Genomic DNA, 25,158 nt, shown 5'->3' on the forward strand with positions numbered 1-25,158 from the left:
TACAATCGGGACACGTGAGCTAGAGGCTCCTTTGATTTTAACTACTGGTTGTGGTGAGAATCTCTTGGGTCTGGATTTGTTGAAGCGGTTATATGCGACTCTGTATTGCTCTCCTACGGGAGTGGAGCTTACATTAGGTCAGAGAGTGATCTCTCCTATGTACTTATCAACTGATAAGCTCCCACCGGAATGGAGTTCCCTTCCTGAGTCTTTATGGGCAACAGGTCCCAATGATGTGGGCCTACTGGACATACCACCTTATGTAGTCCAATTGAAATCAAATGTGAGATTACCATGTATCCCCCAGTATCGCATCTCTCTTGATGGCGAGAGAACACTATTAGCGATCATTTATGACTTTATCGAAAAGGATGTTATTGAAGAAACTAGGGGAAATGTGTGTAATAGTCCTGTGTTACCCATTTTGAAACGAACTGACTCATCCAAGCCTCCTGTGTACCGTTTTGTAATTGATTTGAGAGAAGTGAATAAAATCGTGATCCCACAGTTTCCAGTGGTTCCTGACATCACAGCTTTGCTGACCCTGATTCCAGCCTCTGCCTCCTAGTTTTCGGTGATAGACCTAAAGAATGCTTTCTTTAGTATTCCGATTGCTGAGGAAAGCAGAGATCTATTCGGCTTCTCATTATGTGGTTGCAGTTTTAGGTTTAAACGCGCACCACAGGGCTACTGTGAGAGTCCATCGATCTACAGTCAGGCCCTAAAGAGTCAACTTGATGTATTTGTGTTACCCGCTGGTGCGGCCTTGATTCAGTATGTCGATGATCTGTTAGTGGCTGCCGATACTGAGCAAATTAGTAAAACTGCTACAGTATCATTGTTAAAGCATTTATGTGACTTACATCACAAGGTGTCGCCTTCTAAGTTGCAGTATTGTTGTCAAGAAGTAACCTATTTAGGTCACTTATTGTCAAAGGTGGGAAGAAGGTTGACCCCAGAAAGAATTGCAGCGATTGCTCGAATGACTGTGCCAACAACTCAGAGAGACGTACGTGCCTTTCTAGGTATCACGTCATACTGCAGACAATGGATTCCAAACTTCTCATTGTTAGCGAAGCCATTGTTAGCTCTCACGTGCAAGGATGTTCCGACTCCTTTGCCATGGACTGAAGATTGTCAGAAAAGTTTTTCTGAATTGCGTGATGCGTTGTGTTCGGCTCCTGTGTTAGGTACTCCTGATTACAGTAAGCCGTTTACACTATATGTTCACGAAAGAGAAGGTTGTGCGTTAAGTGTTTTGACGCAACAATTTGGCGGCAAACAGCGTCCATGTGCATATTTTTCTTCGACTTTAGACCCAGTAGCTAGAGCGTTGCCGAGTTGTTTAAGGGCGACAGCGGCAGCTGCGGTGTCCATTCGACAGCCCGCAGGTCTGGTCATGGATAATATGCATACAGTGATGGTTCCGCATGCAGTTGACACTCTCTTGAATCGAACGAAGACTCGACCCTTGACGAGTGCAAGGTTGTCCGGCTATGAGTTGACACTTTTGGCAAGTCATATACAGATAAAACGTTGTAATGTGTTGAATCCAGCGACATTGTTGCCGATTCATATGGAATCAGGTGATGTAGCACCACATGACTGTTACTTAAGAACTGAAGAAGAGACGAAGGGTCGTATTGACCTGAAAAACACTCCATTGGTAGATCCTGATGGTACTTTGTATGTTGATGGTTCATGCTTCAAGTTGCCGAATGGTGATGTGACGACTGCGTATGCTGTAGTGACGTTGAGTACTGTTGTGGAAACTGCGAGATTGAGTCAGAATTCGGCACAAGCTGCAGAGTTGATTGCTTTAACGAGAGCGTGTGTTTTGTCTAAGGGAAAGCGAGTGAATGTGTTTACTGACAGTCAGTATGCGTTTGGTGTATCACATAGTTTTGGTCGATTGTGGAGAGAGAGAGAGGATTCATGACGTCTCATGGCACGAAGATTCAACACGGACAGCTCGTGAACGATCTTTTGGATGCACTTACATTGCCTAAGCAAGTGGCAATCATTAAATGCAGCGCTCATCGAAAGGTTACAGATGATGTTGGTCGTGGTAACGCGTTTGCAGATGAGATTGCTAAGGAAACGGCCAAGAATCTGACAAACCGAATGTATGTTACGAGTTCAGTGAGATGGCCTGCGGAGACTGGTATGTGTGAGGACACGGTTGAGAGTGTGAAAGCGATTCAGAATGAGGCCACCGAAACTGAAAAGGCTAAGTGGAAAGAAAGCACGGGGAAGTTAGACATGAATGGATGTTGGGTTGATTTGTCAGAGTATCAGAGATGGATGTTACCGGATGCGTATGTGCTTGCTGTTGTTACTATGGCCCATGGCATGTCACACATTAGCACGAAAGGTATATGTAAGTTGTTGTCTCCCGTATGGAAGAATGATGGGATTGCCAAGTGTGCTGAGAGAGTGGTCAAGAACTGTATGGTATGTTTGATGCATAATCCTGGCAAGGGCACCCCCACTCCACCTGGTCATTTGGCTCCTCCTACATGCCCCTTTGAAGTTATCCAGTTGGACTTCATCCATATGGAGAGATGCAATAATTTAAAATATGTATTGGTTGTGGTTTGTGCGTTCTCCAGATGGATTGAGGCATACCCTCTTAAGGATAATACTGCCCTGTCCACAGCAAAAGTTCTACTCAAAGAATATTTCCCAAGGTTTGGAATGCCACGGATCGTATGGTCGGATAATGGTAGTGAGTTTGTGGGAAATGTGATGAAGAGTGTGTGTGCGGGTTTGGGTATTCGCCCAAAATGTCATAGTGCTAACCATCCTCAATCGGCGGGTTTGGTAGAAGGGTACAATGGTACTCTGAAACTTGCCAAAATCCAAGCAACGAGTGGGTTATCATGGCCTGATGCATTGCCTCTAGCTCTCCTGTCGACCAGGGCGACTGTGCACTCTCGAGTAGGGCTTAGCCCATATGAGATTGTGTTCGGCCGTCCTGCGAACGTTTGGGGAGTTCCAAGGCCTAAGGAATTTAGCAGAATTGAATATCCAATGTTGATTGACTATCTTTACGATCTGACTGCTAAATTGAGTTTGATTCATCAACAGGTTTTTGAAGCTCTACCGGCACAAACAGAAGGACCTGGACAACGACTCCAACCTGGAGATTGGGTGCTGATTCGTAACTTTGGGAGAAAACGAAATCATGAGCCCAGGTTTGTTGGACCCTACCAAGTCTTGTTGGCAACGAGGACTGCAGTTCGGTTGGACGGCAGGAAACATTGGGTGCACGCCACCCATACGAAGAGAGTGCCGCTCCCATTGCCAGCAAATAATTGGATAAGGAAAGGGTTTGCCCCGACTGAAACTGATGTCATCCCAAAGTATGTGCCATTTAGTGATTCTCAACCTGTAGAGATCGATCCAGCTCAGCCAGATACGTTTGTTGAATCATCTGGAACTGTACCTTTGTCTTCACCATCGGAGAATTCAAGTTTTGAACAGTTACCTGAACAATCGAACTTTGTTTTGCCACCTGAACCATTGTTTGAAGAACAAACTCGACCTGGAAAATGTCGATATTTCCTTCGATCGCTTGACTAAGGACAAATAAAAAATTCCCTTTTGTTTTTGAATCTACATTACCCCCTCACTGTTGCTATGAACATTGTGGACATTTGCATTTTTTTTTTTTCTCCCTGATCTTGAGTTCTTTAATTTTGTTTTACATATCACGTGTGTTCCTTTTCTGTGCAGCTAGGAGACTTATATGAAATTGGATGCTTAATTGATTAAACCTACCATCTGGGTTGGACGTAGGGCCGTACGGGTACCTACTTCTGTTTGGCAGGTTTCTGACACTAGGTCGGTTACTTTTGTCGGTTTCTGGGAACTCCTGGGAATTGACAATTGCTACTCAGAATTAGGTGCGTCAAGAACGTTACGGACAGTCCTTAGAGGATGGAGTTCTCTAAGCTGTCAGAAATAGAGATGATGTCGGCGCAAAGATCTAAGTTGCATAATATTTTACAAACAAAATGTTTTTTGTTTCAGATTTTCATGTTGTTCTATGTTATTGGTGGGTGGAGTGTATTTTGGGATTCAGTCACTGTTGCCTTCCACTTCACCTACTTCCCCCTCTCATGATCTGAGTTCTGTTCTTGTTCCCACTATCTCTCCACATTCTTTTCATCTTCTGCCCCAACATGAACAGGTCAGACGTGCGGAATTTATGAACAATTCTTTTGTCCAACTTTTGCATCAGCATCAGTTGGTGACGAACACTACCAACTGTTGGGTGTGTGGGTTAATGCCACATACCATGGATAAGGGTATTCCATATTTAGTTCTTCCTTACAGCTCCCAGGAGTCAGCTCGGGCATTCCAAACCATGTTCCGTAGTGCACTAGATTCCTACCCCCGTCGAGAGCCACGTTCCACAGACCTTGGTTCTGGCCCGTACCACAAGTCTTTGACGATAGCGATTGCTGATCTGGATAGAGATATTTTTGATACATCGCTTATTCCAGAGGAGGAGGTGCGAGCCTACAAGGATCTGAGTGAGGCCGAGTATAGTATTTCAGTAGGTGATAGACAGCTTAAGAGCTCGTCTCCAATTTGGATTGTACCCCATCTTGGTCATTTCTGTCTGCAAGGTCTTGGTTGAAATCCGAGAGCTCAGCTTGGGAAGAGTGCTTGTACTGAGACATACGTTTTACCGATGCTCTCTTCCCCTGTATTTCTGACTGCTAAGGGTACCTAATTTGTGTGCTATGATCGCGCTTATACGTGGTTGCCCCGTGACTTCTCGGGCACATGTTATATCGCGAATCTTTTGCCACCGGCTTTCACAGTTGCCTCAGACTACCACAAAACGAGAGTTGTGAGAGGCGTTATTAGTAAAGAGGACACTGCCGGTCAAGAAGCAGGAGACTTCTTTAAGGGTTTCCTACCATTTTGGGGGCCTATGGTTAATAGCAGGGACCTGAGACAGTTGACTCGTGTGGTAGAATCAACTGCTAACATAACTGCAAGTGCTCTTGGTAACCTGACAGCAGAGCTGCAAGCGGATAGACTGATGACATTACAGAACCGTATGGTTCTAGATGTTGTACTCGCAGATAGAGGTGGTGTGTGCGAAGTAATCCATTCGAGCTGCTGTATTTTCATACCTGACAATGCTCCAACTGTTTATCAAGCCATCTCGAAATTGCATAAAATCTCTGAGTCCATACACGTGGACGAAGGTGATTGGACGATTCTAGGATGGTTTTGGGGTCTGATGTCGACTTGGGGTTGGAAGATTCTGATGATTGTAGGGGTTGTTGTGACATTTCTGTTCACGTGTTGTCTTGGTGTACAGTGTGGTCCAGCCTTATGTAGCCTTTGTGCTACAACGTGTATAAGAAGACCATCTGCTACCAGAGAGACATTGATGGATAGAATAATGCTCCAGCAACATCTAAACGATCTGATGAATATCGATATTGATTTTGATATCGACTAGTGCTTGCCTACATGAGGGCAAAAGGAGCGTCTGAGGTTCGGTGAGAATCGAAACAACGTTTTGGGCTTGTTTGGATATGGATGAGTTTGGTATCTATGAACCGTAAATGATGAAATTAGTAGATGTACGTGTTTTTGCTACACTACTTGGAAGGGTTCGTCTTATTTACGGGTTTTTCCATCTGAACCTTCTGGTTCATTTTAGATATGGCATCCATTTTGTTTCTTGCCCTCACGTAGCCGGCGAACGGACAATGTCCGCTTGATGACCCTGGGATTCCCAAGCTCTTGCGGAAGATGCATATTCCTTTGAGTGTGCCTTTATGACTAGGGAAGTGACACGGCAAAAGCAGATGGCTCCGCTCGAGGCTCCTCTTGCCGTGCCGGTCTATTGTTTCAGCCTTGCATACGTTGGGCTCGAATTCTTTGATCCTGTGATCACGCTCCCGATATTGCCCCCACACTCTTTTCAATCTGTTGTGTCTTTGTTTTCCTGCACCTGGTTCTGTCCCTTCTCATAGGTCGTTTACGACTAGAATGGAATGTGCCTAATGGTGGGATAGTGTGCTTTTACAGTTGGGAACCGACATGTTTCTGTAATTATGTTCCGGGCTTCTGAAAACATGAATGCGGTCCTTTTGAAGTTTACTGTGGGAACTGAGTTGTAACCTTTTGTTCGTTATGTTGTGCAATGGCTAAAATGTGTATAAGAGGAGCGATCCACTTTTGCAATTTGAAGCAGACTCTCTGAACATACACTATGTTGTACTTCTAGCGATTTCTGTGTCCCTGCAGTAAATAAACGCTGATCTTTGACGCCGAAGGAAGTGTCCCGTGTCTCTGTAATTTGTACGCCGGAACAGGTATCTCCACGAAGGTTTCAGGTGTTGTCCCCTGGCACCGCTGGGCTTTAAATTAGCCCAGTCCTTCAATCCTGGCATCCGCCAGACCTGGGGGACGCTACCCCCTGCCATGAGGCCAATTTGGCACCAGGACAGGAGGGAAATTAGTATGCGAAGTAGGCGTGGATAACACCCAGGACAGTCTCATCCCTAAGGTGAGCTGCCTGATGTGCCCCAATCTAGGAAACTATTGTCATCTTCGTGATGGGAGACGTTAGGAAACTGAAACAGGATAATGCCCACTTTCCACACAAAGTGGTCATTATAGGGAGCAAAGTGGCCCCAAGGGTAGGTAGCCCTAAAAGTTTGCATTTAGGGACTTCCCTGCATCCAGAACAATAAAGATTCCCCAGACTGAAAAGAAGAGGATACTGAAGAACCGATCCCCGAAAGAACTGAGACTACTGTAGACTTTTGGTGGCAAACACTGCCTGTCGCACAGAGACTCGACAATTACAAAGACTCAGCTCGTCCTGCAGCTGTGCATCCCCCTCAAGCCTCAGAGGGTTGCGAGCACTTCACCCAGTATCTCCCGAGGAGCACAGGAGCTACTTCCCTGCAGCCTACAGGCCGACTGCAATTTAAAGAAGCTGTTGTCCACCGGGTCCATCAAGCAGTAGCCACCCAGGAGACAGTCAGCACACTCAAAGAAGTCAGATTAATCTTCCTGCCACGCCTGAAGACGCCAGGACCTCAACAGCCCGCCTGCACCAATACCCCGGGTACCGGACACGTGCAGTTTTGAGAGTCTAGTCCGGACACAAACAATATCACAGATGACCAGCCGATGAGGGAAGTCATTCCAGAGGCCATTTCCAAGAGTGGTCCAGCTGTCCTGATTTTGTCCCCCTTGGAGGTCCTGACTGACAACAGTGTGTGCGTTGACACACAAGAGCCAGCCGGCCACAAACACTCTGCAGCCGAGTTGCCCGGGCCAAAGGAAACGGACTGATACCCTGTGTTCCTAGGACCCTCACAACCCAAGATCCCTGTTGAGAGCTCCCCGCCATGTTCACAAGTCTCCCTTTGCAACCTATTCCCAAGTTCCCCCTCCCCCCTCCGGTCTACAACATAGTAAGCAAAGCTACCAACCGGTCCAGCACCTCCGCACACAGACCCACCAGGGCAGATAAGATCGATCTGCAGGTGAAACTTCGGTCCTTGTACCACTACCACCTCATGACCGAAAAGTGTACCACAGACAAGTATTGCATGTGTACGTATGCTGTGAATGTTCTTTCCCCCATGGGAAAAAATTGTGTGTAAAAATGCGCTGTTGGCTAACATTGCTAAAGCTGTAAAAATTCCATTAAGAAAAAGTACTTACCCATTAACGAAGTTCTTGGTTTCAAAATCTATATTAAAACACCTGATATTTGTTTTAATTGGTGTGGATCTCCTTTTTGAGTGTGTGCATCATTTAGTGACCCAGTGTGTGTTTAACAAATGTCTGTTAAGTAAAAGAGGACAAGATCCTGCCTGTAGGTAGCACTGTGCCCTTGTGGTAATTATTACCAACAATAATACAATATTTGTTTAATTCACCCAAATGTTTAAACAATAAACCAAACTGATATTTTATGAACCATTGCTGTATTCATATCACAATGCAATATTCAAAATAAACTTGATTTTACATGTATAACAACCAATATCATAGTAATTTCAGTGGATCATGCTCCACAATTGTGTTTTACAAAATGAACAATTTCTCATTAATTACAAACATGTCATTTTGCGCTCAACAAACAAATAAAAATCAGCCCAATGCATTTCGGGACCAAGACGTCCCTTCGTCAGGGGGAAAATCTGTAACAAACAAATAAAATAAGCATGTTGTTATATATTAGCATTTGGAGAAACGTAGATCAACAACAGATCTTTTCAAATTATTGAAATTACACCAATGTGTTTCTAACCCAGTGTACACCTTTCCGTCATCATAAGTGTGTAAAACAAGCCAAGGTGGGGTGCCCTGTGTGTAAGCCAGATGGCCAATATGACGGAAAACACTATGCTGAATGTAAAAAACTTTTAATCGAGAGGCTCACCTGTTGAGCTTCAATATATAACCCAAGTTCCCTTCGTGGTTATGCCCCGTGGTTAAAACACTGCACACCTATTGTGAGAAGTTGGCCTGATATATAATGTTCACTATTCTACTGAGCACTTTGTATCAGTCCAAACAACCCTTATTGATGATTGGTTGTAAGTCAACCGTAGACCAGCTATCCTAGTAGCATGGACAAGAGCAGTCTTTAGGCTAAACTCTAGAGGGCGTGTTAAGCCAGCTGTTATACCATCACATATACCCCTTGAACACCAAGTGAAAGGACACCACACAAGTGTTATGAAAATAAACAGTGTATTTTTTTAGATCACAACAGCCCTGTACTCTTTATGAGGACAGGGTACTAAGCACATAACGAAACTCTTACGAAAATACTTTAAGTTGCACAATTTACACAAATGCCCGAGGGGCACGAAAAACCATATACTCTAAAAGTGGAATGCGTAATTACTAGCAGGTAAGTACTAATCTCATAGGGTTTGAAATCGCTAGGACTGGGCTACTGAAACTTCAGATTACTAGCAGGAGGCCTAGGGGACTCGGTGCAGAGTGTGCACTCTCACGCGGGATGCGGGACAAAGTCTATGGATACTAGTAATTGCAAAGTTAGTGTTCTCGGGCGAACCCGACTAGGTAGGTCCAAAACGAAAGTGGATCTAGGCACTTAGAGAGTTGTTCTACGCTGGAGCACCGGGGTACTCGGTTTACCTAGCCCAGGGGCTGCGGCTGCATAGGGTTCAAGTGTCGTCGGAAACCCTCGTTGACGAACCAGGAGCCTGAAAGAAGAAGTTGCTGGCAGGCGACCAGTGAAGAGATTCGGATGGATCCAAGCCTGGATCGGAGATGGAAGACACCTGTAAGCAGAGGGGACCAAGTTCTGAATCACTAGCCAGTGATTAGATGGGCACCAGGATGGCACCGGATGGAGTCACCTCGTCCAGGTGAGTGGGCGACGCTGGGCTCTGCAGTCTCACGGACCAGGAGGCGTTGTCGGCGACCAGGATGGAGGTGCGAGCTGTCCCACGATGGTATCTGCTGTCGACGTCGCTGGACCCAGGATTGGGGCAACAAGTCTTGGCAAATGCAAGCCCACGCAGAGGACTCAAAATGGCGTCTGGAGTGGACCAGGAGGGTCCTGGGTGCTCCTCTTTTGGAGGGGAGCAAGGGGCAGTCTGGAGCAACCAGACCAGCAGTGTTGATGTCGTCGTTCGTCGTCGGAAAGGCCACAAGCCAGCGGGCTAGTAGCCAGACAACGCGGTGAGCAGCAAAAAGCAGAAGGGCCCCACGCAGATCTGGTGGATGCTGGAGGGCTGAACTTCGGCGCTGGAGCTGCTCAGGGTTGGGGCTTCTCGGACCCCAAAGCACTCACTCGAGGATCCCTCGGCGGTCGTGCTGGGCAAGAGTCGTGCAGTCTTGAAGATGGCCGGTCCCTCGAGGTCTCGTCGCACCCACGGATCTCAGCTGAGCTGACGATGTGGGTAGAGGTCCGAGGTGCCAGGAAAGCCGGGTCTCGTCGTGCTGGTCAGTCGGATTCCGGAGGAAGGACGTGCAGCAAACTGCAGTGTTCTTGGATGGTGCCTGCGGGTGCAGGGTGACTACTCCTTAGTCACAAGGGAGAAATCTTGAGAAGAAGTCGAGAGTTCCTTTCGTAGAAAGTAGTTTCAGGATTCAAAGATGATCTAATTTGGAAGGGGGCCCGCTCCTATCTTTATACTAGGAAAAGGGGCTGGCACGCGACTAGGTCCTGCCCGTGGGTGGGACCAGGAAGGGGGGTGGTTACACACTCTCCCATGCCGGACTTTCCCCAGCTCAGGGGCTGGTGTGCCCCTGGAACTGGTTCTAGCCGGCAAATGCATAGTGAGCACCGGGGTGCCACTTGCAGTCACCTTCCTCTAAAGCCCTGCCTACCCAGGATACACAAAACCCTGTCTGGGATGGTGCTAGCACCGCCCCTGACAGGAAACCCTTTGTCCAAGCTCCCCTCGCTGGAAGGACTCCCAGCTGCAGGGGGTCAGACTTGTGTCTGTGGTGGCAGAATCCATTTTGTGATGCTGAGGCTTGAGTTAACTTTAACCGGGGTTCACAGTTACATACATGTCGTGTCCCTCTAGAAGGGTGGAATGCTAACCCCGTCGCAAGAATTGGCGAGGGGTTAGTATTCCAATTCGTATGACACCTTACTCGACATGTTTTGATAAAGCGATACCAGAGTTGGCATATACCCGCGAGGATTATAATGCACTTAAGAGTATATGGTATGCGTTATCATGGAACAGCTATTAGGACTTGGTTCCGCAAGCTGCAAACGGGCTCAGCTCATGCCAGAGCACCATCTCACACGATTCCAAGCACTCTGCCTTCAGGATTGTCAAGGCCTGCCATAGGAGTGACTGACAGGAATCTGTGTGTCCATTTTAGGGTTAGATATAGGTATACTATATCTAAAGCAAAGGGTGATTACACCACCTTGCCCCAGCTGTCGTGCAGCCAGTTGTGTCAGATTTAGATGGCCAGCCAGCGGTGGCATAATACATGCTGCAGCCCCTGGTAGGCCCTGGGTACACCTATGCCCTGAGTTACAGGGTCTGATAAGGTGGCCCAGTACCAATTAGTAAATGCACCTAAGGTACACGTGCCAATTTAGTGAGAGAACAGCAAGGCTGTGGGTCTGATTACCAGGCCCACAGCCAGAGAAGTCGTAAATCAGTGAAGCAAAAAGCAAAAATCTGGGGTGATCATAGGATTGCAGACCCTACTCTCCTACATGGGGGCCCTTCTGCTTTTTGCTGCTCACCACGTTGTCTGGCTACTAGCCCGCTGGCTTGTGGCCTTCCCGACGACGAACGACGACATCAACACTGCTGGTCTGGTTGCTCCAAACTGGCCCTTGCTCCCCTCTACAAGAGTAGCACCCCGGACCCTCCTGGTCCACTCCAGACGCCATTTTGAGTCCACCGCGTGGGCTTGCATTTGCCAAGACTTGTTGCCCCAATCCTGGGTCCAGCGACATCGACAGCAGATACCATCGTGGGACAGCTCGCACCTCCATCCTGGTCGCCGACAACGCCTCCTGGTCCGTGAGACTGCAGAGCCCAGCGTCGCCCACTCACCTGGACGAGGTGACTCCATCCGGTGCCATCCTGGTGCCCATCTAATCACTGGCTAGTGATTCAGAACTTGGTCCCCTCTGCTTACAGGTGTCTTCCATCTCCGATCCAGTCTTGGATCCATCCGAATCTCTTCACTGGTCGCCTGCCAGCAACTTCTTTCAGGCTCCTGGTTCGTCAACGAGGGTTTCCGACGACACTTGAACCCTATGCAGCCCCAGCCCCAGGGCTAGGTAAACAGAGTACCCCGGTGCTCCAGCGTAGAACAACTCTCTAAGTGCCTAGATCCACTTTCGTTTTTGACCTACCTAGTCAGGTTCGCCCGAGAACACTAACTTTGCAATTACTAGTATCCATAGACTTTGTCCCGCATCCCGCGTGAGAGTGCACACTCTGCACCCGAGTCCCCTAGGCCTCCTGCTAGTAATCTGAAGATTCAGTAGCCCAGTCCTAGCGATTCCAAACCCTATGAGATTAGTACTTACCTGCTAGTAATTTCGCATTCCAATTTTAGAGTATATGGTTTTTCGTGCCCCTCGGGCATTTGTATAAATTGTGCAACTTAAAGTATTTTCGTAAGAGTTTTGTTGTGCGCTTAGTACCCTGTCCTCATAAAGAGTACAGGGCTGTTGTGATCTAAATAAATACACTGTTTATTTTCATAACACTTGTGTGGTGTCCTTTCACTTGGTGTTCAAGGGGTATATGTGATGGTATAACAGCTGGCTTAACACGCCCTCTAGAGTTTAGCCTAAAGACTGCTCTTGTCCATGCTACTAGGATAGCTGGTCTACGGTTGACTTACAACCAATCATCAATAAGGGTTGTTTGGACTGATACAAAGTGCTCACTAGAATAGTGAACATTATATATCAGGCCAACTTCTCACACCTATGATGTAAAAACGAATGTTCAATATTTGTCGAATCAGTTCATCAAATGACTCGTTTGCCCAAAAATATAGGCTCTTCCCAATGTCGAATGATTTAAGGGAACAAGCGCCAGTGTCCTGAAAAAATAATGTGTAAATTGAAATATTCGCGTTAAAGCAAAATCAGAAGTGTAGGCACGTGACAGGTCGTCACTTACAAGATCGTGTGGGTTCACGTTCGTAGGTCCGAGTTCTTGTTATCACAGGAGCTCTGTAATGCGTAAGCCAGATATATTCTAAAGGGCCCCAAAGAGGTCCCGTTCAAAAAATGAAAGCGCACATGTTTACCGGTTGTATTCCAGTGGACGCCATACGTATGGTTCTTTCTCGGTTGAATCACAGAGTGAGTCTCTGTATTCAATGACGGTAGACATAAGTATAGGACTCATGTAATGGGAGTTCAGAAAGGACGGTAAATTGCGAAGTAAATCACTATGTTAAATGACAGTAAACAGTGAGGTAGGACTCACTCGGTTGGAATCGGAGAAGGGCTATCATCCGAGTTCCATGCTGAAACGAAAACGAAATGGTGGACTATGTAAAAGTGGCGAAAACATAAAAAAGGGACTCATATAGTAAGAGTCTGGAGAGGGCTTCATTGCGTGCGCCATGTTAAAACGAAATGATCGAAAATAGAAAATCTAATATGCGTGTGATAACTCATGAAATAATAGAAAAACCGTGTGATCAATGAGAGGTTGGAAATATCCTGTGTATATGTCGTGGATGTTACCCCAGTAAGATCTGTAACTGTGTGCTATAAAAATACATTGCTCTGTTGCTTGTCTCAAGTTACAAGTGTGAAAACATGAAAATACATCACCTATGACTATTTACAATGAAAACTGCCGATAATGCGAGGTTCAGTCCTAAATCACATATGTAAAAACATATAATCCCAACATATGAACTGTGTATACACGTTTAAAGCCCCTTATGATAAATTTAATAGATGCATTATAAATTACTGTAAAGGTCATAGAATGAGAACTTATTTCTCATAGATAACAACTGCCGTCTATTCGATCATTTAACCCTTTTGGGGAAGGTATACCTAAGGTTTCAATCCATTGAACTTCCGTTCTGTTTTGCCAACGTAGGCTAGTCCGCATTAACATTTCAGACAGTAAACTATGTTAACTGTGTTGCAGTCTGCTGAATGATGGAGTTGTATGTTCTTGCCTGTGTGGGGATGTGTCAAGTATTGACCTGTGGTGATGTTGTTACAATTTATGCAGTTAAAGCATCGTTGCGTTCCCTTGTATTGTGTCAAATCTGTTTTTTTAGGTGTTGAAATAAGTTCATGTAAATTTCTTCCTCGAGTGTATGCGAAAGTTGATTTTTCCTTGAATAGGCCCTTAAAGTCTTTTTTTTTGCTCCAATAGCTCTGATCTTTTCCTTATTATCTGTTGTATTTGTTTTGAGCTTGTGGATTACTTTGATACATACGTCGGAGTGTTGGACGAAGTTTTTTTTGTGTTTCATGAATAACTCAGCGCGATTCTTGGTTTTCATTCTATCCAAATTGGTTTGCACAACTTCTTCTGGATATCCTCTTTGCATAAATCTTTGTTTGAATTCTAGTGATTTGGTTTCTGCTATTTCTGGATCGGAACATATTCGTCAAATTCTGATGAATTGTGAATATGGTAAATTGTTTATTAGACTTCTTGGGTGAAAACTGGTGAAATGTAATGAACTGTTGCGGTAGGTTGGTTTAGTATATACTTCAGTGTGGAGATTAGCGGAATGTGTATCTTTCTTGATCAAGACATCCAAGTAGTTAAGTTGAACTGTGCTAATGGTATGTGTGAATTTAATCCTTGGATCCTTGGTGTTGAGTTGTGTTATAAAATGTTCCAGTTTCTGCTGTGATTTAGTCCACAGTACAAAAATATCATCAATATATCGAGAATATTGTGCTGTACCATGCGTCCACTCTGTGTTCTGTAGAATATGGCCATGCTCTTCTTTAGCCATAAAAATATTGGCATACGCCGGGGCTCCCGAAAAGCCCATTGATGTGCCCGTCAATTGCGTATAGAACTCAAATTGCCAGTGGAAATAACTGTGGTGTAAACAAAAATGTAAAAGCTGTAACAAAAAAACCTTGTCCACATTCAAATCCTCGATTTAAAGAAGGCCCATTCAACCACTTCTAAGCCTGCCTCATGTGAAATTGAAGTGTACAGGGCCGTCACATCAATGGTGCACATTATCCAATGTTCCTGTACATATGGTTGTATTCGCTCCAATTTTTTAAGAAAATCTGTAGTGTCACTAATGTAGGTGCACCATTTCTGTACAAATTGTTGGAGATAATGGTCAAGAAATGTTCCGATAGGATCAAACAGCGATTTACATCCGGAAACTATCGGTCGAAACGGTGGGTCAACCAGATTTTTATGTATCTTTGGTATCATATAGATACGTGGTCTCCTTGGGTTGTTTGTCATCAAAAATTTTTTGCACGATGTATCAATATGTCCCATTTCTTCTGCTTTGTTCAAGATGTCCTTCAACATAGTTAATAATTGGTTAGTTGGATCCATGTTCAATTTCATATATGTTGTCTCATCTGATATGCGTTGGTTGACTTTTTCAATGTAGTAAGTAGTATCCATCATGATTAATGCTCCACCTTTGTCCGCTGGCTTGAATGTGAGATCTGTGTTATTTGAAATGGATTTAATTGATTTCTTTTCATGAATATTAAGATTTTGATGTTGCGTCTTCCTGTAATTAATTCTTGCTAAATCCTTTTTTACCAAACATTCAAATGCGTCAAGCACTTTGTGTGAAATGGGTGGCTGAAAGTCGCTTTGTGGTCCAAATCTGGTTGTTTTGTGTTCTTCTCCTTCAGGCTGAATCTCCATGATGTTACTGAAGTAATGTTTCAAACGTATTTTACGCATGAACTTATAAAATTCCACTGCCGTGTTCAATTTGGTAGTGTCTGTAGTTGAAACGAATGTCATCCCTTTTGATAATATATTGGATTGTTGAGATGTAAGAGTAGCTGAAGATATATTTATGATTAGGGTTTGTTCATGCTCCGTAGGTTTCTTCCTCCCTTTTCCTCGCCTATTTTTTTGGTGATGTCTGTGGTTTGTAGTAACGGTGTCAGACTAGCACACTAGAAATCCATCGAAGCCGACGATTGCTCCCAATGCCACACCACCACAGAAGCCACCAGAAATATAAATCTTGGCAACTGCTGAAGCAGCAGGGAAAGGGGAAGTGGACAGAGAGAGAGAGACGGCCAGGTAGAGAATACGTTTATCTGGTCTTCAATCTTCGCAGGTGTAGTGATACTGCACCTGTAGAAAGACAACACTTAATACTTGCACTCTAGTTAGACTCTACATCTAATACCCCATGGGAAACTTGTGTTACCTGCAAAGCCTGGCTTGTAGCTTCTCTCCCATGTAGTCTAGACTGACTTCTATACACAATGGTTGTGATATTCTGCGTCTGTAAATACGGCCTCCCCAGAATAGCCCAGAGGAACGTTGGGAGACACCGACGGAGAGAGCGGTGCTCCTTATTTACCTGAGCTGCAGCCAGGTGAGGTGAGGCGCCATCCCCACAAATATTGGATTGTGGTGGAGAATCAACACCTGACACTCAGGTGAAATTTTTCCCTTTTATTTCTTTAGTTCTTTATCACTTAATCATGCAAGCAGTAGCAACATCTAGGTCCTGATGAATGCATAGGAAACCTTCCGTTTATATGCAGAAACATGTCGACCACTTGCCAGTAGATATTTTGTCAAATCTACTTTTCACTTGTTTTTAGTCTTGGGGGTCTGAGAGGAACTAATAAAGCACTTATTCTACTCAGTTCCACCTAATTTTACTCACTTCCACTCTTTTTCACTGCACTGCTTTCTTTCAGTTGTAACTATCATTTCAACACCATATCGATACCACCCAGCAAAACAAACGACATCGGTCTCCTCACTCACACAGTCTTCACACTCCACATAGTGTGACTGATCACGTGTACTAACTCCTGGGTAAGGAGGACCCAAATGATGTGATAGTGGTGGTACAGAACGGCAACTGATGGGAAAAATTCCTACCCTGGTTGCATGATGAGCATATGAGTAGTTGAATGGTTTTCACACATGAACAATACACAATCTAACCTGTAAGTCATATGGTGGTCAGTCTAGAGTAAAAACACTCAGTTGTGACTCCTGGATACCTTTTGTTGTAGTAATACTGTATAAAGAGCCACATACCTACACTCTCCAGTTCGATTGCAGAGCATGCTTTTGCCACCTGGCACAGCTGATGAGAAAGATACACACAGCTAAGAAGCCTCAGAAAAGTCCTCACCTTGAGCCAGGATCAAGCCTGAAACATCAGGATCATAGCCCCAATGACCTGGACTCGCTGCCAGGATTGCTCCAATAAATGGAAGTCTCTGCTAAGCAGTCAGGTGGGACTTCAGCTCATTGCTAATAAGCCTCAATAATGTTATGAGGTTTGAGAACGTCCGGTGGTGGTCCACAAATGACTATAGAGAGTAGGCCTTCACCAGGTAGTCATTGACATATTGGTACAGAGAAATCCTCAACCTCCGAAGTTTGGAGGCAAGCACTGCCATCAAATTCATGAACACCCCAGGAGCGCGAGTGAGGCCGTAAGGGAGAACAGCAAACTGGAAGTCCTACTGGCCTACCTTGCACCTCAGACGATGCCTGTGAGACGGCAGGTCGAGTATATGAAAATATATTTTGCAGGTTCTGGGATACCACCATGCATGTGGATCCTAAGTGGACAGGATCTAGATTATCATCATAAACATTTTAAATTTGTCCTTCCGTAGGAAGGAATTCAGAGGTAGGAGGAACAGGATAGGGCCGTGCTCCCCCATCCATGTTTGGAATGAGGAAACGGCGAGTGTAATAGCCACTTAACTTTCAAAGTCTAGCACCCTCTTGATGGGACATATGGAGAGAAAAAGCAATGGAAAGATAAACAACCACCATTTTAAATGATATGCAAGAAAGTCACTGGAAAACCAAAAACTGACAAAACTCTAGAACCATGTTGAAGTTTGCAGAAAGAAAGGAATAGATAATAGCATGCAGGGGTGGTGCATGTCAGCTGCACTGCTCCACCACCTCTAGAGTAGTATGAAGACACTGTGGAGCCATACAGGGCCATCTACTGGCTCGAAAGTGGTAAAACTGATAACATCTCCCTATCTAGTCTGGAACCTTGAAATATTCAGAAGGTGAGGAATGTGTGGTTAAAAGTATCCATAAGAAACAGAGCGATGATGTCGCCCAAATTATGAATATTAACTTCCTCCCGTACTGCTTTTTAGCAAATAGAAATTAGCATTATGATCTTCAAAAAAACTTAGGTGGCAGTTGACACTATCTATAAATTTATAAACATTTCTGTGTTATTTTGTGCTGATCTGTCTTCGGCTAATGATTAGAAGTGGAATACATCAAAGGAATTTTTAAAGAATGGATAGCAAACTTACTTTACACTTTGAAGAATAGATAGTAAACTTACTTTATACGAGTTATTTCAGAATGTCCAGCAGACCTCATGACAATACTGACTTCTGTAAAAGGCTTTGGTGCTGTGAAAATAAAAGGTGCATAAAACTGGATTTAGGATGTGCGATAACATTTCATTTATCTCTTTCTCTGTGGGAAATAAGACATGATCTTAATAGTACACAGCACAAAAGTGTTAAAGAAACAAAATACAGTACAGACAAGGAATACAATACGTAGTAATAGTGTAATAAGAATATCAACTCCCAAGCCCTTCATATTGCTCAAATCTGATTTTATGAATAAGAACTTCCTCCCGCCTTGCTTTTTTTTATTGAATAGCAATTAGCATTATGTTAAGTTTGTAGGAGAAAGTAATAAAATGTCCAGAACCGCTTATAAGACTTTAAAGAGTTAAACTGTGCCCTTTTGATAAATAACAATTTGTATATATAGAAACAAAGTAAGCTCGTAAATAATATTAAGATGTGGAATAAGAATCGCCCAGGAAAGATAAGGTAGCCTGGTGAGAGTTTAACAGAGCATCACAAAGCATAAGGAACTAATGGCAAAATCAAATTTATCCTAGATACCTAAAGTAGAACCTTTAACTTGATTTTAACAACACAGATAACTAAAGACCTATCACTAACAGGCCTTTTTGGGTACACTGATGGTACGTCAAGACCAACTACCTTATGACTAATGTCCAGGATTGCTTCTTCCCCTACTTTGGGATTGTTTGATCATTGTTACGTAGTATCATTTCAAGGATCAAGTGGATGAGGATGGAACCTCTGTCCTCACCGGCCTTCGGTAGAATGTGACATCAGGTAAACCAGACTACTGAGGCCATGGTCCCCTGGATGCTCAGCATGTTTAAAATGTACAGAAGGAAACCCAAAGATGACTGGCTAAAAAGTCTTGAGGGTGTTGTGCCTTCTACCTGGAACCACATAATTTAGATAAAGTAAACAATATTGAGGCTTTTCTTTAGTAAACAGTGTAATGTTGGGTTAAAACGATTATATTTGCGAGCAGACCAAGAGCCAACATGGGCTTTTCACTGTGAATAATCTTGCAGTCACTTTACTAGGGCATGCAATTAGTATATGTATCTATATTCTAGGTCAGGAGCTGATCCTAGAAAACCGTTTTAAATTCCAAGTCCAATTTGTGTTACTCGATGTGGTAACAATTATCAACGTGGTATAGGCATGGTAAACAATTACTTATCTTCGGTAATGCTTTTTCTTGTAGACTTTATTTAGCAGCAGATTCTACACCTTTTGAATATTCCCTATATATATCTATCTGAATCCAGAAAGGTTTCAACAGTACCTCTGCCCTCCGGAAAGTTGTGCTCTGCATCTCCGCAGTTCCACCCCGGAAATGACATTTGGAGCCTATACAGATGCCACTCCTGCGCTCTGACATCCGTTGCTTCCAAGACTGCCCGTACTCTGGGACGCAGAGCCCCAAAAGCACATTGGCAGACAGGGCGCAGATTCCTAGACTTAGGATCATGTTAATGAATAAGAGTTCAATCACAGAACGGTAAGGATGGGAAGGTTGTTGAAGAATCTGCGGCTAGATAGGGTCTCTACCAGAAAGAGTGTTACAGAAGGTAAGTTGTTCTTCTGACTTTTAGTCACAGATTCCTCACCTTTAGACTAGATACCAAAGCAAAACCTATTCGTAGTTGGGACTATGAATGGACTCAAACCAAGTATTCATGCAAGACCGAGGGGGAAAAATTACCCTCTCGGTAAACCTGACTGTGCAGGAAAAGGTGCTTTGTGAATTTATAGAGGGATGCCCACTTAGCCACCTGGCAAATGTCTAGTACAGGGAATCCACGTGCCAATGCAGTCCTAGCATCTTAGGACTTAGTAGAATGGACACACAGTCCCTCTGGAGGCTGCCTTTTGGCCAATACACAGCAGATCTTAATATATAGTATGATCGAGTGGGATACGGCTCTCTTCTGCACTGCCTTGCCTTTTTCCACACCTGAGAACCCACAAAGAACTGATCTTCCAGCCAGTGGTCTTAGGTAGGATTTATGTAGAAGTTGAACGCTCACTCGGGGTCCAAGTAATGGAGTCTCTCCTCCTTCTTAGAAGGGTGAAGCAGAGCAGGTAGAAGTTTAAGCAACACAGAACGGAGTCACAACTTTTGGCAGAAAGGATGCTGCTGTCAACAGAATCAGTTTGTCTGAGAAGAAGGTAGTGTAGAGGGGAGTGACCTCAAGAGCCGAAGCTCATCGACATGCTGTGCCTAGGTGAAGGCGATGAGGAACACAGCCTTAATCGTAAGGAGCCATAAAGGACAGCTGAGAAACAGCTCAAACAGTGTGCATATTAGATAAGTTAGGGTAAGTTTGAGGCATTACAAAGGGTGAAGAGAGAAACATGTGTTGCAGCCCTTCCAAAAAAGGCATCACAACTGGTGACTTAACCCCTTCGATGCTCATGACGAGCTCAGCTCGTCATGAGGCACGGTTGAGCTGTGCTGATGACGAGCTGAGCTCGTCATGAACAATGGGATTTACAGATAGCTCAGCACAGGAGGGGAATACCATCAGCAGCGATGGTGTTAAACAATGAGGGACGATCCCTCAACTGTAAGAAGGAGGCAGAAAGGGCCTAAATATAACCCTTAACAGTGACCATACGCAATAAACTAGAGAACGTCAGATAACTTGAAGAGGAGGAGGTCAATCTGGCGTGTGTCGTACTAAACCACAAATTTGTACCAACAAAAGGTGTAAACAGTTTTCGTCAAGGGACGCCTGGCTGCCAAGACGTTATCAACCACTTCCCGAGAAAGGTCAAAGATTCAGCTGTCGTTGCTTAAACTCCAAGCATGAAGGTCGAGATTGTGAAGGCCTGGGTGCAGAAGCCTGCCTTGCTGCTGTGAGAGCAGCCTTCATGGAGGGCTAGCGTGATTTCAGGACATATGCTCAAACACAGGAGTTCTGGATAGCATACTCTACATGTCCAGACCGGAGCGACTAGGATGACGTGGACTTGGTCGGTCCCAATCTTCTTGAGAACTCAGGGCAGGAGTCATATTGGTGGGAAGCCATACAGGAGTCATGACTTCTACATGAGGAAGAACAAGACTATCAACAAAATATGCTTTGGAAACCCCAACACGAAAATGCCTGCTCTCGGCAGAGCCACGGTTCTCCCCATTCGCAGAAAGGTCTTTGCACCACCTCCGGGTGTAACTGGCATTTGTGATCTGCTAGGTGCTGACAGCTGAGCTCATCCGCCCTGGCATTCAAAGATACTGCCAGGTGGTTGACCACCAGGAAAAAAACCTTAGCGGTCCAGTCATTTCCAGAGGCCAAGGCATCCTGGCAAGGGTCCGTGACACCACCTTGCCCTTTTTGTTGCAATACTAGAACGGTGGTGTTCATGAGCACCTGTACAATCTACCGTTGAAGAACATCTTTCAACGCCAAGCAGATGGCCCTCAGTTCCAAATGGTCAATGTGGAGCTGTGATGCAGCCGGAGACAAGAGGCCTCGGATCTCCATTTTTTCTAGATGGCCGCCCCAACCAAGAAACGATGCATTAGTCAGTACTGCCAGGTCTGGTTAGGCAAGGGAGAGGGAGGTCTACCACTGACCCAATTTCCCATGAAATGTGGATGTGGTTAGAGAGGTCCTCTTGATGTTGGGCCCACTGAGACTTCAAATCCCATTTCATAGCCCACATATGCCACCTGGCGTGCTCAACCAGTAGGATTTAGGACGCCATCAGTCACAGCAGCCTCAGAGTCGACCTCACTGAAATTCAGGACCAAGGGTGAAAGATCGGGATCATAGCCTGAATGTCATGGACTCTCTTTTGGGGGAAAAGAACAACATCGAACCATGTCCAGAATGACTCAGATGAAGGGGAGAGCCTGAGAAGGAGTCTGGTGAGACTTCTCCACGTTGACAGTGGCACCCAAAAATGACTGGATTTTCCCTGTAGTCTGGAGATGACGGATGAATGCCAGGGGCAGAGTTAATCTTTAACAGCAAGTCATGGAGGGATGGGAAGACTGGGACCACTGAACTCCAAAGATGTGCTGCCACCACCATCATCAATTTTGTTAATAACCGAGAGGCACTGATGAGACAGCAATCTAAAAACGCTCCAGTCCTGCCCCGAACCAGAGGTAGCGCTGATGAGCCTGTAGGACGCGTATATGGCATCTTGGAGGTCCAAAGCCACCATTCAGTCTTCAGGGTCAAGTGCAGACAAGACCTGGACCTGTGTGAGCAACTTGAATTTGTCCTTGCAGAGGAAGTAGTTGAGAGGGGGTACATCTAAAATAGGACAAAGGCTTCCATACTTCTTGGGCACCAGAAAGTAGCAGGAATAACAACCATGCCTATTGTCTGGCACAGACATCCTCTCAATTGCACCTTTGGTCAAAAAGGCTTGCACTTCCTGCCACAAAACGGACAGATGGTCCTCTGTCAGTCGTTAAGGAGACAGGCTAAGGTGCGGCTGAGTGGAAAGGAACCGCAAGGCATATCTCTTCCGAACAATCTGCAGGACCCACTTGTCTGATATTATTGACAAAAAAACCTGCCAAGAATTGTTGGATACTGCCTCCCACTAGCTGGCAGTACTACAATGAGGGAACGCTAAAGGGGTACGGCAGATGGGGCTATGGACGCCTCAGCAACGACCATGGAACTGCTGGGTTCCCTGCTGAAGCTGGATCAGCAGCCAATAAGGAATACCTCTGCCAAAGCTATGAAAGGAAAGGTAAGGAAGCTGCAGCTGAGGAAGAGGGGCAGATAAGCCCCTGCCCTGCTCTCTTTGAAGAGCGCCAGAGCTGAATCTTCCTGAGTAATACAATCAAAGGGCATGTTCATAAAAAGCAAATGAATATCGCCCAAAACCATGTCGACCTCAGCCAGGCATGGCGGTGAATGGCAACACTAGTGCCAATAGCGTGCCTGATGGATTTGGTGGTATACAAGCCACAACAACATGAACTTGGCTGCATAGCGACGGTCCTTTATAGCATGGGTCAGAACTGGGCAGAGGTGTTCCTGGACACCTGGAGAAGGGCATCTCACCTCCTTGGGGAACAAAGGCAAAAAAGAGGGAGTTGGACGGGATCCGAAGAGTTAGAGCATGGCTTTGTGGAAATCTTGGATCTGCTATAGTGTAAGTGGCGGCAGTCGAAACACTGGTTGTGCTGGGACAAGTTGCTGGATGAGTTTCAACATTGACTGACCGGTGAAGCACTCACACTTTCTGCAGAGTACAAGAGTGATGGGAAGGGGCTGAGCCCCACTTAGATTTTTTATGTTTTTTCTTATATTTACCCGAAGACTTTGAGTACGACGATGAACAACCTCAGGAACAACTCCTATGGCTCTGACGTACAAGTTACTTACCTTCGGTAACGATGTATCTGGCCCCCCCCCAAACCCCTCCCCCGGAGACAAAACACATATGTAAAATGTCATGGTAAGATGTAGCAGGTCTACCATCCCAACCAAAAATAATGAAGGGGAACCAGTCCGAGACAAACAAGGAACAACAAAACTCCAACCCAGCCCCCTCACAGAATGTGATAACTCCCATAAGAAACAAAGGGCAGAGGCACAGCCAAAAGACCCCAAACTAGAGGATAGCATAGGGCCCAGAACCCTAGTAAGAAAGGGTAGAGGGGACGGGGTAGGCCCCAACCTGGAGCACCCAGAGCAAAAGGGCAAAGAAGTACCTATCCTCCAATGTGCCAAAAGGGGAGGAAAAGGAACAAGGAAACAGGACGAACATCCCATCAGAAAGAGGGAAAGAATGAACTCATAGAAGACACAGCCACCCACAGGGAGGTGAGTGCAGAAGACCAAGCCAAAAGTCCTCGCAGAACAGGGAGGAAGGGGGGCCGTGAAGGAATCATCACCAAGAATCGTCTCTACCAGATGTGCGAGTTACTTACCTTCGGTAACTATGTATCTGGTAGAGACGATTTTAGCCGCAGATTCCTTTACATAGAATTATCCCCAGGCTTGAGACTGGATCCAGAAACTTTTTTGCCACAGCACCCTGTGCGCCGGGGGCGGGGCGACATCACGAGACTCTGCCCAGGCGTCGTCTATATACGTGACGTCAGCGAGGTCACATAAGACCGCCACGGTGCACCTACGTCAGTTTTCTTCGGATAACGTTTCCGCACCACAACGTGGAACCACCAGATAAAAAACTGTGAAAGCATGGGAACAGTGTGCTAAGAGCAGAAAAATTGGAAAGAAATTGTGACTAACAACACCACCAGAGTATTGTCAACACCGCAGAACCCAAGGGCAGGGAAAGAAGAAAGAAGGAGAACCCTGTGCAGTCACCCTCCCAGCACATAGACAGCCTCCCATCCCTGAGCCCCAAAGGCAAAGAACATGCGTAAAAGTCATGGCACGCGTGGTAAACCTACCACCCCCATCCTGAGCAAGGAATGGGACCAGTTCCAAGACTGACAGGGACAACAATCCTCAAAGCCACCCCAACATAGAGGACAACCACCCACAAGGGACAAGGGCAAGACATGGCAAGATGACCCTTAATCAGAGGATAGCAATGGAAGGAAGGGAGAGGAGGGAGGACAGGGAGAGAAAGCAACCCCCCCCATACCTGGGGTAGCCAGAGCAGCAGGGCACCGGAACCTCATCCCCCAAAGAACCAAAGTAGGAATGAACCACCCCCAGACTGAGCCACTCGTCAAGAACAAAAAAGGCACTCACAGGAGACACAGTCCCCCCACCGGGAGGCGAGTACCGAATACCAATCCAAGGGTCCTCGCAGAATAGGGGAGGAAGGGCGGGTTGTGAAGGAATCTGCGACTAGAATCGTCTCTACCAGATTCATCGTTAAAGAAGGTAAGTAACTCGTACGTCTGATAGAGTCTACTAGCCGCAGATTCCTTCACGTAGAATAGATACCCTAGCAATACCCTCTGGGAAGGAGGGTCTGCGAAAGGACCCCACCAGCCAATACAGAACAGAGGGCCCCACAGGGGAGCAGATCAGTGGACCAGGTAGAACCTCGCACCTGCCAGGCAAGTGGAACGCCCAAAAGCAGAACCCCACCGACCCCAAGGGGATGTAGGGGGGAAAAGA

The 25,158-nt window shown here is 45.6% G+C and overlaps 1 protein-coding gene across 4 annotated transcripts in view; it reads right to left on the reverse strand.

Annotated features, from left to right (window-relative positions):
• Positions 1 to 25,158, reverse strand: part of VPS13A (vacuolar protein sorting 13 homolog A) — a 2,146,181-nt gene that overhangs the window by 551,797 nt on the left and 1,569,226 nt on the right. For all 4 annotated transcript variants that reach the window (XM_086961343.1, XM_086961342.1, XM_086961345.1 and 1 more), the window contains one exon: positions 18,037 to 18,106. In XM_086961343.1, coding sequence (XP_086817469.1) covers positions 18,037 to 18,106 — 70 coding nt within the window. The remainder of the gene's footprint in view (positions 1 to 18,036; positions 18,107 to 25,158) is intronic.

The sequence above is a fragment of the Lissotriton vulgaris genome, chromosome 3_1 (assembly GCF_964263255.1).
Source record: "Lissotriton vulgaris chromosome 3_1, aLisVul1.2, whole genome shotgun sequence".
Lineage (NCBI taxonomy): Eukaryota > Metazoa > Chordata > Amphibia > Caudata > Salamandridae > Lissotriton > Lissotriton vulgaris.